At 46.1% G+C, this 15,507-nt stretch overlaps 1 protein-coding gene across 4 annotated transcripts in view; it reads right to left on the reverse strand.

Annotated features, from left to right (window-relative positions):
* Window positions 1–15,507, reverse strand: part of LOC119372300 (apoptotic chromatin condensation inducer in the nucleus) — an 84,698-nt gene that overhangs the window by 18,428 nt on the left and 50,763 nt on the right. For all 4 annotated transcript variants that reach the window (XR_005179511.2, XM_037642775.2, XM_049419487.1 and 1 more), the window contains 3 exons: window positions 14,385–14,583; window positions 14,191–14,298; window positions 3,746–4,175 (listed from right to left, as the gene is read on the reverse strand). Coding sequence is in view for 3 of the 4 variants with exons in the window: in XM_037642775.2 (XP_037498703.1) it covers window positions 3,746–4,175; window positions 14,191–14,298; window positions 14,385–14,583 (737 nt within the window). In the remaining variant the exon portion in view is untranslated. The remainder of the gene's footprint in view (window positions 1–3,745; window positions 4,176–14,190; window positions 14,299–14,384; window positions 14,584–15,507) is intronic.

A 15,507-nucleotide genomic window follows, 5' to 3' on the forward strand; every position in this document is an offset into this window, starting at 1 on the left:
GCAAAAAAAAAAAAAAGCAATATAGCTGCGGGCTAAGATCGCATGAAAGCACGGCAACAGCGTGAATTACGGCACATCCAATTATGGTGGAAACGTTACTGTTTTCCGACATCGCGCGCCGAATCGAGCATGTGGGACCCGTGCCGGTGTCGCGAATTTCGGTCGCCGCTATGCCATGGCCCTAAAAAGTTTTGTAATTCGGCTTTGTAGCAAACACCTACGTGGTGTGGCTGGTAATTGCCAGCTGCAGCCCCAAAAAATTTCAGTCGACTGCCTAAAACTTGTTTCAGCAGTGCCCTCATTGGGGAAAAAAGAAATAAGAAAGCTTTCACTTGCTGTGAATGGGCCCGTTAGTTACGCTAGCTCTCGCCTGGAAATTTATTATATTCTTCACGGAGTCCTACATAGCATCCATAGCATCTTTGAAGCTCGGGATCACAGCGAGTGAGCCAGGGGCGTAGCCAGAAATTTTTTCGGGGGGGGGGGGGGGGGGGGGGGGGGGGTTCAACCATACTTTATGTATGTTTGTGCGTGTGTTTGTATGCGTGCATGTAATATAGGCAAGCAAAATCGAAAAATTTCGGGGGGGGGGGGGTTCAACCCCCCCCCCCCCCTCCCCGGCTACGCCCCTGGAGTGAGCTCTCCGATAACAGCCAACAAGCGTCTTTTTTCTCGCCGATCGGGATGGCTTGCCAGATACGAGCCTTGTCGAAGACATCCGCTTCCTGCGCGATCGCGATCGCTTGCAAGATAACTCAAGCTCGTTACATCTACTGCTACCGCTTCTACAACTAATCATGCTTGTTACTTGACACGCGGCGATAACAAAAACACCATATCGGGCGCTAACGCACAGCACGCGCGAGAAAGATTACAGAACTACACCGCGTACTCCCAGAACATCCTGACAACATTGCGCGATACGATGTGTCGTGGTTCGCGGTTCCCGCATGCCACGCATTAGCCGGATTCTCTCCCACTTCACCGCTCCGAAGGCGATGACAGCAGCAAGGTGCGCCACTTCCCCGCAGCCGCAGCGGCCGTTTGATTTGAAAAATGCGTTCACAAAATATCGAGCAAGCGCTACCGCGATTTTCGTCGCCTTTCAATAAAGATACTGTGGATTTTCCCTGATGGGAGCACAATTTCCCTGAGTTTTCCCTGAGAATTTCCAGACTACTCAAAATCCCTGAGAATTCCCGGTTTTCCCGGTTTTCCCGGTCGGTAGACACCCTGGCCTTAACACTCAAGTAATTTGGTTACTATGTTCCCTACATAAATCAATCCCTGTTCAAATTGTCTTTCAAAATAAATTCGCAAAAATAACATGAGTGAAGACAATGACAAGCACAATGCTAGAAAGAGAGAAAATCAAAAAATATAAATATTCCTTAATAACTTATACGCCTGTTCTACTCGTGCATGCATACATTCAGTATCAAATATCTTCCCGCCAGTTTTGTCAGCTCAAGATGCCAGCAAATAGTGCCGCATTTTCTTTGTACAGTGGAACCCCGATTATACATACGACTTTGAGGGGACCACGCAAAACCGCCGTATAATCCGGGCGTCGCATAATCGAAAAACTAAAAATATTGGCAGTGGCAGTCAGCTTTGCCCAAAAAAAGGGAACAGACAGCCTCAATAGCCCATGACATGATCCTGAGCTTCTCCAAGGTTGGTAGACCAAATTATTTTTGAAAACGGCAGCTAATGGCAGCATTACTTAGTTAATGAGGTGTGAGCGAGTCGTTATCCTTAACTTCAAAATATTGAATCCAACGCGCATCTTTCTCCCGATAAATCGAGTCTGAAAAGTGGCTGCACATGAAAACAAAACCGAAACCCCGTCTGCAACAGCCTCCTGTCAGAAGAGTCAGACACAGTGTAATCGCCATCACATAACGGCAACGTAGCACGAGTTTGCCTCGGATGCTGTCGTGCATGACTGAGCTGTGCGCATCGTATTTGTTCCCTTGTGAAGTGCAACTGGTGATGTCCCGCCGTTATTATGAACGTCCACGTCAAGCGAAAGTTATTTTGCACTGTGTAAATAGCTGTCTCACGTCCTTTTGCGTGCTCAAGGCCTGCGACTGCGAGTGCCGCAAACAAAGGCTGATCAGCTGTATGTCGACCAGGAAAAGTTCCACGGACTGAAAACGTGAAAACATCCGGATCTCAAAGATGAGCTTTATGGCCAGTTGGAGCTTCTCCGTGTACTAGATAGAGCTCGTCTAGGTAACGACCCTGGATACGCATGCGATCGAGGCGTATCCTGAAGCGATCTTAAAAGCCAGGGAAACTGGATCACAGAAGCGCATGAACTGCCTGGAGAATAAATTTTTACATTCTAAGAAGGCATGCTGTCTCACTTTCTACTTTTCTAATCGACAACCTAGGGGAACTTAAGGGGAGACGTGGGTCATGAAAATTTTTTTTTTATTAGTTAGGTTAACTGAATGAAATTTAGTACACCTATTCAGTTTTTTCTGCAGATTCCAAATCTTCAAGTAGATTTTTATTATCTGCATTAGAACAAAAGATATGCAATTTCTGAGAGCATATTTCTTACGGTACTTTTTGGCAACTTTGCTTTGTCAAACACAAAAACAAAAGTATGTGGCAAGACTGCCAGAGAGCTCGTCTAGCCGATGATGCTAATTTTATTGTTTTCATCAATCTTCGAATGCAAAATAAATGCATGCAAATATAAGTGAAAAATTCTTGCTTCATACATTTTATGATTATCAAGAATTATCATTTGGTAAACAACATTATAAGAAAATAAATAGCATCATCGGCTAGACCAGCTTTCTGGCAATCTTGCCAAATACTTTGCTTTTGTGTTTGATGAAAAGAAGTTGCCAAAAATCCCCGTAAGAGATGTGCTAGAAAACATTGTAGAAATAGCATATCTTTTGTTCTAATGCAGCTATTAAAAATATACTCGCAGATTTGGAATCTGCAGAAAAACCTGCATAAGTGTATTAAATTTCATTCAGCTCACCCAACTATTAAAAACACACTTTTCAAGACCCACGTCTCCCCTTAAGTTATTTTGCACACGGGAATATTTTTGTCGGCGTCCGATTCGACTAAAGAAGGTGGTGTTTTCTCTCCGACGGAATCGAAAAGTCGTCGTAAGATGCAGGATCGGCATAAAATTTTGTGGTATAACCAAGGTTTTAAATACATTATTTCTATGGGGGTTTTGCCGGGACCAAACCGATTCGTCGTAAAATACAGGTCGTCGCAAAACCGGGGGACGTATAATCGAGGTTCCACTTATCAGTTTTGTACACTGAATGATACCCTGAAGATGAATGTGGGCTGACTGCATACTGCTCTGTACTCCTTCATAACACAATACGCTCAAACCTCGATATAACGAAGTAAATGAAGAATAGTCTTGTCATAGCTACAGTGCTACGAATAAACGTTTATAACGAATTTTCGAATATATCAAAGTTATTTTCGTGACAGATGTGACTGTTATAATGAGGTTTGAGTGTATAACAAAGCCACTGATACATACATCCACATTTGTCTGTACGTTGTGCAACAACTTGCAAACAAGGCTGCATGTTTTTATCACATGCAACAAGCATCCAATAATTTTAGCTGCTTGGGAGTATGCACAATGGCCACCAGGTTTCATAGAATGAGTTGCGCTGCTTGCAAACTCCTCGGTGCAGAATAACTAGACACCTACAATGTCAGCCGAAAGGACAGTAGGCACATCTACCTTTCTTGTCTCGACGCTCTCGCTTGTCTGGTGGAGAAGTGGCCCTGTTCCGAGACTGGGCAGGTGCCCGCTCAGCAGGTGGTGGAGGTGGCGTCTCCTGACGCAGTTTGTCCCGGTCCCACTCGCGCACTGGCAAAGCAGGCCGCCTGTTTACTGCCTGTCTTTCAGCCATCAGATTCCTGTCTGGGCGTGCTGGGGGGCCTGAGACAGTGCCCCGAGCCTCACGAGGATCCTTAGGTTCTCGGGGGTCCTTAATTTCCCGGGGTTCCCTAGGGTCTCGCAAAACCTCTCGTGGGTCCCGCAAAACTTCGCGTCCAGTTGGCATACGGGTGTCCACCTCTACAGTTCGCTGAAATGCTGGCACAGTCCGCTCTGTAACAGCTACTGGCCTAGGTGGTGGTGGTGTAGGAGGCTCCTTCTGACGTTCCATCTACATGAGCACAAAGAAACATAATCCATGTTACATGGTCACATAGTATTATTTTTTTTTAAATATCTGGGGCATCCCAAAACCACGATATGATTATGAAAGATGCCATAGTGGAGGGCTCCGGAAATTTCGACCACCTGGGGTTCTTTAACGTGCACCTAAATCTAAGTACACGGGGGCCTCAAACATTTTCGCCTCCATCGAAAATGCAGCCGCCGCGGCCGGGATGGTCACAAAGTATGCCAATGCTAAATTGTTACACTGCCAAAGCTAGTTAATTCACAGCTCATTCGAAATTTTGAATAATTCAAACTAAATGGCACCATCCGGCCAGGCTCCGTAAAACTTCAAATTTCAAATACTTCAAACTGCACGCTGTTGTGGCACTCTCGCACTGGTGGTCATTTTCCCAGCTGAGAGACAGGTGGCACAATAGAAGGTCCCAAAGTCAGTGACTGCAATGGGGCCTCCCAACCATACAGATGACAGGCAGTGGCATACACCTGCCAAGTGATAATTTTTGGGGTCTTACGGGCAAGAACAACAATGTAATTATGAGGCATGATGTAGGGGGGATTATTTCTGAACACCTGGGGTTCTTTAACATGCACCTAAATCTAAATACACTAGAACCTCGGTAATACGATGATGGCTCATACAAATTTCGGGGTGATACGAATTTTTCTTTGGCCCCATCAAGGCCTATCAGCCTGCAACGTAATAAAGTACGGGTTTTGCGAATCATTTTCACCCCACAATGTTTCATACGAATATACACTACTGCACAGGTACAAACAGGTGCTGCCCGCGCTGCCGCAGAAGACAATGCAATCACGTGTGAGTATGCACCCTGCACCGCCAGTTTCATCATCACCCATCAGCGGTATGTCGCATCCTCCAAGATTGTGTGTGCGAATCTTGGAGGCCATATGCGTCTTTGATTTTAGATTACAGATGGCGTTGGGGTCACAGTTCTTTTTATGCTGCTGTGCTCGAGGCAGCGTCGGTGAACTGTGTTTACATGCGCCTGCCATGTTGATGTAAGCCATGTCCTTGCAATCAGACATCCTATGAATGGTGAACGAGGACTTAAAGAGGAAGCAGGCAGGCTTTTCGAGCTAGGCCCCTCAACGTCAACATGCACGATTGTTGGGGACGTGCACACCTGCCAACTCTCCGATTTGCATGAGGAGCTCCTGAATTTTGAGCCAACCTCCCGATTGTGTGGGCACGGCTATAAATAACTCGAAAAACAGTCCCAACACCACCAAAAACACCAAGGACAGTGCTTATAATATTTCTGGCTTTAACTATTGTCTACGAAGTGCTCCTTAAGTAATTTTCACCACAGTACTCTGGTGTCAAGCGGAAAAGCGTACCAAGGTTAGCAAAGGGCTACTAGCTGTCGCTGGTCACAACACATCCAGTCCCTCAATGACTCCATCACTGATGACTAAAAACTTTACTTCAAATCATTCATGTCTGTCTATTACATTGTCGTGGTCCTGAGAAACAGTAAATGAAAACATACGCCAGCTTTTGTCACATACAGTGAAACCTCGTTAATACGTACCTGCTGGAAACGTGGCATAACTACGCACTAAACGGTAGTACGCTTTAACAACTCAGTAGAAATTTGCATCTCTTGACGTGCGCCATTGCCACCAACAAAGAAATAAACACAGTGCCATAGCAAATATTGCCTGAAGTACCCACCACAAAGCCTTTTTTTTTTGTTTTTGCCACAGCGCACAAAAGATTTTGGCACTCTCGCGCATGACCATCCAATAGGGCGCGGTGGCGATGCCAAGGAGGATTTCAAAAGTATTAAAGGGTCCGGGATACACAGGCACTGCGCAGCAACTGATATGGCGACAGAATGGGCAGTATCAGTTCTTCGCGATACATGTGTACACATCTGCACCGCGATCTGCTACTAAGCGAAAACAGACGAAGTTTCATTGAAACACAATAAGGCCGCGTGGAGCCGATCGTCTCCTGGCTAGATGTGTGCAGTGCATCACCTACTCGGCTCACGTCGTCTCTGCCGGGCTGATTGCTGTACCACACGCGCAGATTTTCCGTGGTAAAGTTCTTCATACACACTTCACTCCTGACCATCATAGATGCAGTGAGTAGCTTGTTGGTTTAACGCGGTGACGATAAGCTTCCTGCAAACAATGTGCATTTGGGTTGTCACCTAATAAACGCATGCATTATGGTTTCAACAGCGCTACGCTTGCTCTACCGTATGCGTGATAGCGTGAATGCAATGACATTTCTCGGCGCCCGCAACACTCAAGTCCGCAAGAGCGACCTGCTTTCGTTTCTACAAAGCCGTGCGCACAATGAGGCAGCAGCGATCGGCGGCCCAGGCTGTCGAGGTTGTCGCCTATTCAAAGTGTGCAGTAGCCTTAACCCCTTGTGGAGCAGTGGGACTCTTATGTCCCACTTAATTCTTCGCCATGTTCTAATTTTTCAGAACAAAACCACTGAATTGATTGCTTTCAGACTTCTAGTACGGCCGTGTGCATGTTCTAGAAAGAGGTTTTGGTAGTTGTTTTTATGGTATAGGCTCCCCAAGCATTGCTTAGTGGCGCTGCTGCTTTTGACAGGCAGCGCAATCTCTGGCATAAAAAAAGAAACTGGGTGCAAACAAGGCTCGTTTTCCCTTCAATCCAACACGCTGCCGCTCGCTTCCGTGCACGTGCAGAGCTCTCGCGGTGCACTTGCGGCACCTCACAATGTACCGCCTGCAGTGCGGCTTCAAATACACTCAAACCTCATTATAACAAAGTAGCATCTGCCACGAAAACAACTTCGTTATATCCGAAAATTCGTTATAAACGTTTATTTGTAACACTGTAGCTATTACAAGACTATCCTTCATTTACTTCATTATAACCAATAATTCGTTATATCCATGTTCGTTATAACGATGTTTGAGTGCAGTTCTTCAAGCTTGACCGGCACTTCCGAAAAGCGAACTTGATAAAAGGAGAAAGGATCGTCAATCACATTCACGGTGAAGAGCAGATGATCGACGACGACGACGCCCGAAAAGTGAAACACATTTCCCAAGTTGCGATTACACCGTGTAGGACGTATACCTCGAGGTAAGTCTCATTCCGTCATGTTAAAAATGTGTAATGGTCCATATGCACTCCGGAATGAAGCCGTGAACGCTATCAATGTTCTGCGTTGTGGACTACGAATCATATGATTGTTGTTTTGATATGGCATGCTTGCAGTAGCAGCCGTGTACTTTCGTGAACAAACGTTTGCGGCGTACGAAAAAAAAAATTATACGGCCATAGCACTGTTTCCTGAGAAGGTTAGAGTCAAGTCCTCCGTGCCGCTGGAGCATCACCCGCCGATTAAGATGTGAGGCAGCTAGCTGAGCTTTAACCACTGTGAAGCAAGATGAACTGCTCGCTTCGTTTTTTTCGACTCGCGTCATGCTTGCACTCTCTTTTTATGAAGATATCGACTTTACAGGCGTATAAAACCTGCTGCACGAACGCGGCTAGAAAATCGCACAAAGTCAGATGGTAGCTACTTAAAGGTGGCAGTTGCAAAGCACGTATTATGGCCAGTTATATTTAGCAGCTTAAATATATATCACTGTAATAAAGCGACAAAAACAAAGCAAGCCTGCAGAATGATGTCAAAGTTTGCTGAAAATACACAGACAATCTTTCCGGCGTGATAAAGCAGCCTTCCCAACGCGTAAATTGCAGGTGCCGAACTTCGGACAATGTGCCGAGTTCAGTTGAATTCAACCAACCGCGCAACGTAACAGTATAACGCGAGTGTGAGCCTTCAACAACGATGGTAGGTCTCACGAACACGGGGAATCAAAACACAAAGTTGTTTGACCTACAACCGTAACTGGACTTTCACAATGCGAGAAGACAGCGAGTAACCATTACTGTAGTCGCAGCGTGCATGCGCCGCGTTGCATACCGATTCAGGTAGTCGAAATGAACGATAGCAATGAACTGAAACAGCCAAAACAGAAGGCGAGACAGCGCTGTCAGCTAGAACATACTTGATTCTCCTTACTGCGGTGATCCACGCTTGTTGCCTTTATTTTTTGTGCGACATGCCTGGGAACCGATACAGTTTCACACGTGAATCGCGTGCCTTGGTGTTGTCTGCACTGTTGTGGCAGGCTACGACAAATCAATACTTCGGACCTCGCTTGCGCTTCTGCGGGGTCACTTCTGCCAACGTGGAAATGCAGCTTCGCACAGCAAGCCGCTCGGTTCAGCGTGCCAAGCCGTGGGCACGTCGCCCTAGTTCCCCACACAGACTGACAAACGCGCGCGTGCGCATGTTCCCGCTGCCGATAAACAGGCTGAGTCGACTGCGCCTGCCCCCAGTTGCGCCAGAGACCGAGCTTCTCTCCAGAGCCGCAGCGCGGCGCTGTTGTCACGCCATAAACTTGAGCTTGGGTTACCTATTCGCAAGGTGCCAGCACATACACGTGTTTCAAACGAACCATTTCGCTTCCATGTTCTGTATCCTTTTTCCATCAGATTTTGACGTGCCCTCCAGCCGATTCAGCATGATTAGTAAGTTTGAAAAGTTTATCTCCATCTCACGACTTCCTAAATGTGCTATTATAGTGGTTCTATTTGCTCTTACCCATACAGTTTCCTCAAAAATTTGTGCAATGCAAAGTTGGCAACCTTTCAGTGATATATTTCCGAAAGCGTAGCCAGTCTAACATTGTGTGCAACTGATTGCAGTATCCAATTTTCATTCTGCTTCACGCAGGGAAGTCTCTTCTAGTGGAGGAAGCAGTTGAGCTTCCTCCACGGACAAAAACTGGACTGTTGCAGGCATGCCCAGTACCCACACCTGCTGCTCGATTGCCAATAGCAAGTGAACATACAATAAATATTTAGTTGAGTTTTTTTTTTGTGATAGAGAGTAGGCTCTGTCCTTTGTGGTTTGTAAGGAAGCAGCAAGTTTGCATAAAAAAATAAAAGTACTTTTTTTTTCTGAAATGACTGTCTTTCAGTGGTCAGTGGCGTCGTCCCACTTTTGCAGATACATTCATAGGGCAGTGGGACACATATGTCCCACTTTTTCTCAAAAATTCTTAAAGGGGCCCTGCAACACCTTTCTTTGTTATATTGGAATAGTCCCATTATTGACGTATGACTCTTCACGAGCCATATGCCGCAAAAATTTTTCGAATCCGTCAAGTCTAAGTGGTGTTACCAAATTATAGAGATCACGTTCCGCAGCTTTCTCTCTCAACTCAACGCAGCGAGCGCGCGGAAAGCTGCGCGCGGCGTGAGGGGAGGGAGGGAGGGCGGAGGTGCGAGGAGGCGACGTCAGCGCCGGCGGCATTTTTTTTTCATTTTTTTCTCTCTGGCGTCTCGGCGCAACCACGTGGTCTGTGCCGCCACTTCCGGTCGGCTTGCGTCGTTCTCGTCGAGCGGAGTCGATCGCGCTGTGTATCGCGCGTGCTTGAAAACTGCGCGTAGGTTTGGTAATGTTGGGTGTGCACCTCGAACGCCGTAGTGTTTTCATCGCTCTGCCAACCATGGAAGCAAACGTGCGCGCTCGTTTGGAACGAATGACAGCTGAGATCGGTTTCGGCCCATACTCCGATACACCGCCTCGTAAGACGGCACTGGCAGACGACCCCGAAGCGCCGCCATTACCGGACGCCAGCATTGTTATCGGAGACACGCGCCCGTGCCTCGGTCGGTCGTGAGAACGTGCCCACGATGCAGTTCTCAGCTGACGAGGCAACACTCGAACGGCTGCCACTCTCAACGGCAACCGGCGATGGTCAAAAGCACAGAAATATTCACGTTTTCGGCACTGCGCATGGCGAAGAAAACGGAACCACGCAACTACGAGCAGACGAGCTGTCGGTGAGACCGGAAGTGCTAATATTAATGTTTGTTCGGTGTTTTTAACGCGATAACAGAATATAAACATACATATTATCTACTTATTGAACTCAAAATTAACAACGAAAGTAATAATGAGGGTGTTATCGTGATTATAACATCAGCCAATGGTGGAACTGCCGACAATCGCGTCATATTTTGCGGACTAATACATCATTTGTCGAGAGAAGAGGGAGCGATTTTCAGCTGACTTTGAGAATTTATTGTAAATTCCAGGCCGTGCGCATCGCTATAATATTTGGCTCGCGTGTTCTCGGGAGCCTCGACTACCGATCGGAAGCGCTTTTTGAGCATGCTCGAAAAGTGTTGCAGGGCCCCTTTAATAATAGAGAGATCAAATTTTGTACATATTATAAGAAGCTGATAGAAATGACAATGCCGTCCTCAATAGGTGGCGTGCCTTGTTCCTAACATTATGCCCCATGAAGGGTTAAAGGAGCACTGACACGATGTTGAGGCACCCCAAAAGGGACATTTTTCGTTTCCATGGGATGCACTATTAACGCTCTCGACACACAGGAGGCAGACAACACGTAGAAAATATTTTACTTTGATATTAAACTTTTCATCACCCAGGATCTGTGAGCTAGCCCCACCTCAATGGACATTATCACGACAAGTCAACAGAGTTCAGTGGGTTTGCGAAATCTGCGTCCTGCATGCAGCCCAAATTGCAGACTATACTGTCAGAGTGTCTGGATGACAATTTACTCGGTGGCGTTTACGTGAAATACGGGCGACTGACAGCAAACTGACAGCTGTTGCTAGTATGTTGCGAGTTGCAGTCTTCCCATGACGTCAGACTTGTGTTGACATGTCACTGCGAAGCCACCCCCTCGATACTGAAGCCGAAATTGCTGTTTTAAGGTAGCGGTATTAAAGATCTATTCAATACATTCCCAAGCACTACGACACTTTTTTTAGGGTTCTCAACACCCGTGCTTTTATTTTGAGCAACAACCCGAGAATATTTAAAATTCATGTCAGTACTCCTTTAAAGTAGCGCTACACCACACACAGCTGTAGTACAGTCGATCCCGGATATATCGAACTCGAAAGGGATCGCGAAATAGTTCGATATATCGATAATTCGAAATATGCGTATTTAAGGCTTTAATTAAAGCACTGCAGGCCTCGACACAGTTTTCTGAAATCGTAAAAAGCGCGAACATGACGATTCGCTCACATATGCTAAAGAACAAAGCGAGAACTTCTTTTGCAAGTTCGCGCACTTTATTTCGCATGAAAAAAGTCCGTCAACTTGTCTTGCTTCTTGTGTGGCGTGAATTCCTCAAGTCATCGTCAATATTATATAAGCTTTCCAAAGAAGTAAATTCAGCACCTTCCGCCACAACAGCTGTGATCGACGCTGAACGCTGATGCGAGCTCTGTAGCGCGGTAAAGGGTTTAGCGGTGGCAGCAGCGGCTGGCATCTTCAAACCACACGGGTCCATTTCCGCAGCACCGGCAACGTCAGCTATGATCTTGGCATCGATACAGTCAGAAACAGCTACGTCGTTATCTGCACCGATGAAGTCACTCGCTGTGCTCCCGTCCGATACAGCGCCCGTGGAAATTCACTGACGCACCGTACGCCATAGTCGGCAGTCATGGCGCACCCGAAGTCGTCACCTGGCACCAAGGCACGTAAGGAAACGGTGCACGACGGTGCTTTACTTGACGTTTCATGCACCGGTTATCATTTTTATTGCTACGAACGGGACAATGTTTAGTTCGACTCCCGAATGACGATTTATCAAGAACAAAGCGCGAAGTACACACAGTACACATTCTGCAAGACAACGCTGCACCGCTGCACGAAGAAACATTTCTCCGCCGTCGACATGTTGGCGATACCGATGGCACTTGTGGCTTTGCAGCCGCTACTTTGGCAAGAAATGCGAAAAAAAGCATAGCTTCTGAGATCAGCGTTTTAAAACCGAACACTAAAAAATACGTCACGAGGTTGCGGATCTCGAAGGCCATGCTTTGCGGGCCCGCATGCCATCGTGCGCGAAGAGACAAGGAAGGGCATGCAAACATTGCAACAAGACTGCGAAGTCACTTCGAATTCTCATTTTGGTGCCCTCGGCAATCAGCCTCTTTGAAAAACACTAGCCTATGCGTTAAAACCTGCGGACCGCGTGTCAAATATACCGGTGAACTGACAAGCGCTGTGCAACGAACTAGAGCAACGCAATTTCGTCGCCTGCGTGCGACGAGGGATTGGAAGTTATAAGAACGCGGCCGAAAAATGATCAATAATTGTTAGGAAAAATGATCTTTCTGGGCTTCGGCGCGGGGCAGCGTTCGATATAGCGGATGTTTCGCTGTGCAGGGGTTCGATATACGTGCACACCAACCCCATACTTTTGCATGCAAAATTCACGGGGATTTCTCAACTGTTCGATATAGCCAATAATTCGATATACCCGAGTTCGATATATCCGGGATCGACTGTAGCGCTACACCACAGATAGCTGAAGATACTTATTGTGATAAGTTGTCAGCGACAAGCCATACTGGCATGTTTGTCAGTGGCAGCCACCTTCGCTTTCGTTTTTTCCTGATGCTTATCCTCAAAGGCATCGCCACAATCGCACTGAAGTCGGAATCATAGATCGATCAATCTCTGCACTTCTCGAAAAGGCGGAAAACCTTTCGCAGCACATTGTGGTGCCAGCAAGTTTAGCGGCGCAGCAAACATGTACGGCGCAAAAAGTTATCGTGAGGTACACACTAACCGGTAGGCATAGGACGAACCACTACGGTGATCAGCAAATGCATTAGACTCTATGAGGCTCTGTCGGGGATTTAACCGTACCCATTTTCCATGTTTTCTGATGATAAGAATACTTTTCATGACCCTGCGAGATTCATATCACAGAGGTTCACCTATATATATCACCCTAATCAAAATGCTGCCTCCATGGCCAGAAACAACCCATATTAGACTGTCAGCACACCTTATCTCAAAGAGCATGGGAAAGCACTATGGGGACAATGGACTTGCGCACTTGCGTCTACCACAAAACATCTGTACCGCGTTTTCAATGATGCAGCGTACGCATGCACCATGGTTAGGTCGCTATGCTTGCGTGGGTCTGCCGTTCATAAAATCAGACTAGGTTTGTTATGTTTAAGCAGCTTTGCACAGTGTTTTGCATGTGAGCTTCACTTCTTTTTCATAATTGCCCAGCTAAGAGATAACAGGCAATTATGAAAAGAGAGAGAGGGGCTATTTTGCCCGGAAGTCGAAGCACTGGCAGCAATAACAGTACAAACTACATAAGACAGGTTCACACTGAACTAGTAATGTGCTGCACCAAGTACAACAGAGAGACAGAAACACAGAGCAACATGTGCGTGGTAAATTTTGTGCTACACATTACTAGTTAAGTAAAGTTCATTGTTTCACTGGCCGTATACATACCAGCAAACATTAGTTTCCAAATTAAGAAGCATGGCGACACGTATGATGGCAGCCATCAACAGATTTTCATGGCCACGAGGAACGGCGTTGACAGATGCTAGCTAACGCACCTTATTATTTTTTACTACAGTCCATACCCGAAACTTTGAGATAATGTGTCTCCCAACACTAGGCAGACATAAAGACACAGCACACGACAGACCAGCCATCCCAGCTTTTGCACCTATCACAGAGGTCAAAAAAGACACAATAAAAGTGCATCTCCTTGGAGAAGAACGCTATGCATTAAAAAAAAAAAAAAACACTTAAACTATTGTTCCTGTGCCTTGCACTGGCAAGTTAAGCTGCTAAGACGTTATTAAAATGCAATGGAGACCATTTGCTCATCTATAGAAGGTATCATACTTGAGTTTCTTTCAACTAGACCTGTCAGCTTTTTTTTTTTTGCCAATAATAGCAGCTGTGCGTATAAGCAATATACGACAGAGTGAAAATAATTCCCTGTCGGATGAGTTACAATAAGGCTGTACAACCAGCTAGAAGATGTAGCTTTGAGCATACTGTGAAGTCCTCATCAAGAATCCCTCTTGTAATAAACTTCATGCACAAAATCCTAGGTAATCAAGTAACTACATCATGAATGTACCTCTTCAGGTGATGAGAAATCCACGTGTAGTATTTTTGGATTGCAGAGTGGCCATCGCAAGTTATGTAATGCTTCTCTGGCTTTGACAGCATCTTCCTCCGATACATACTGCAAAAAAACAAAAAAGGCACATAAATGCACAATCATTTGGAGTCTTCTATGAAACGCCAGTGAAGAAATAGCACAGCACTTACAGTTACAAAACATTTGGACTTGATCTTGTCAATCCAGAACTCAGAGTCAACGGTATCTCCAAATTCTTGAAGCAACTGTTTCAGCTGATTCAACGTAAAAGGCCGCACAAGGTTGCGCACAAACAAAATGCGGCTCTTTGGGTTTCTTGGTGGGCTTGCCAACTTGCGCTGGCCAGCTTCGTCCTTGCCTGCTGCAGGCCTGCGTACATGTACACTACTTAAACACTAACTTCAAATAAAAACTTCTGGGACTATCAGGTTTACAAGTGAAAGCATCAAGATGCCTTTGTTTCCAAAGCACATTTCTCAGCACCAAAGTATGCAGCAAAGGAGAATATGAATCCATTCATTCACCGAGGGTACTTTTTTGTTTTAAAGGGGCCCTGCAACACTTTTTGAGCATCGCCAGAAAACGCTGCCGCTCAGTAGTCGAAGCTACCGAGAACACGCGAGCCAAACATTATAGCACAGCGCGAGGCCTGAAATTTACAATTTATTCTCAAAGTCAGCTAAAAATCGCTCCCTCTGCTCTCTACAAACGATGCCATATACCCAAATTACTGCGCCATATACCCTACCCCAAGTCACTGCCATTGGCTGATCTGAGCATTGTGAATTGAATAGTTGCCGTGCTCGCCACAGGACGCAGACGTGTGCCTGTGCAAGCGCTCGCGTTCCCACTGAAAGTCAGCCGCGCTTTCGAAGAAAAAAACAAGTGCTCAAGGTCATGATGCACGCTGACGAAGGGCCGCACCTTCTTGCCCCCTTGTCATCCCCCTCCCTACGTAGCTTTCAGTGCGCTCGCTGGTACAAGAGGAGAGAGAAAGCGCTTGAAGCGTGCGACTAATTCCTGCAACTCCACTTGTACTTGACAGATTCTAAAAAATTTTGCGGCATGTGATTCATGAAGCATCATGTGCTAATCGTGAGACTATTCCATTATAACTCACGGAAGTGTTGCAGAGCCCCTTCAACATGTTTATTGGTGGTGGAACCATTGCATGTGCAGGACAACAAAGGAACACAAACCTGACCACAAACTTTCAAATTAGGCTTAATAGTGAGCTTAATATAAGGCAATGTCTAGCATGTGTGTGAAGCATGCACCCAAGCCATTTGAAAC

Source organism: Rhipicephalus sanguineus, chromosome 1 (genome assembly GCF_013339695.2).
Source record: "Rhipicephalus sanguineus isolate Rsan-2018 chromosome 1, BIME_Rsan_1.4, whole genome shotgun sequence".
In the NCBI taxonomy this organism is placed as follows: domain Eukaryota; kingdom Metazoa; phylum Arthropoda; class Arachnida; order Ixodida; family Ixodidae; genus Rhipicephalus; species Rhipicephalus sanguineus.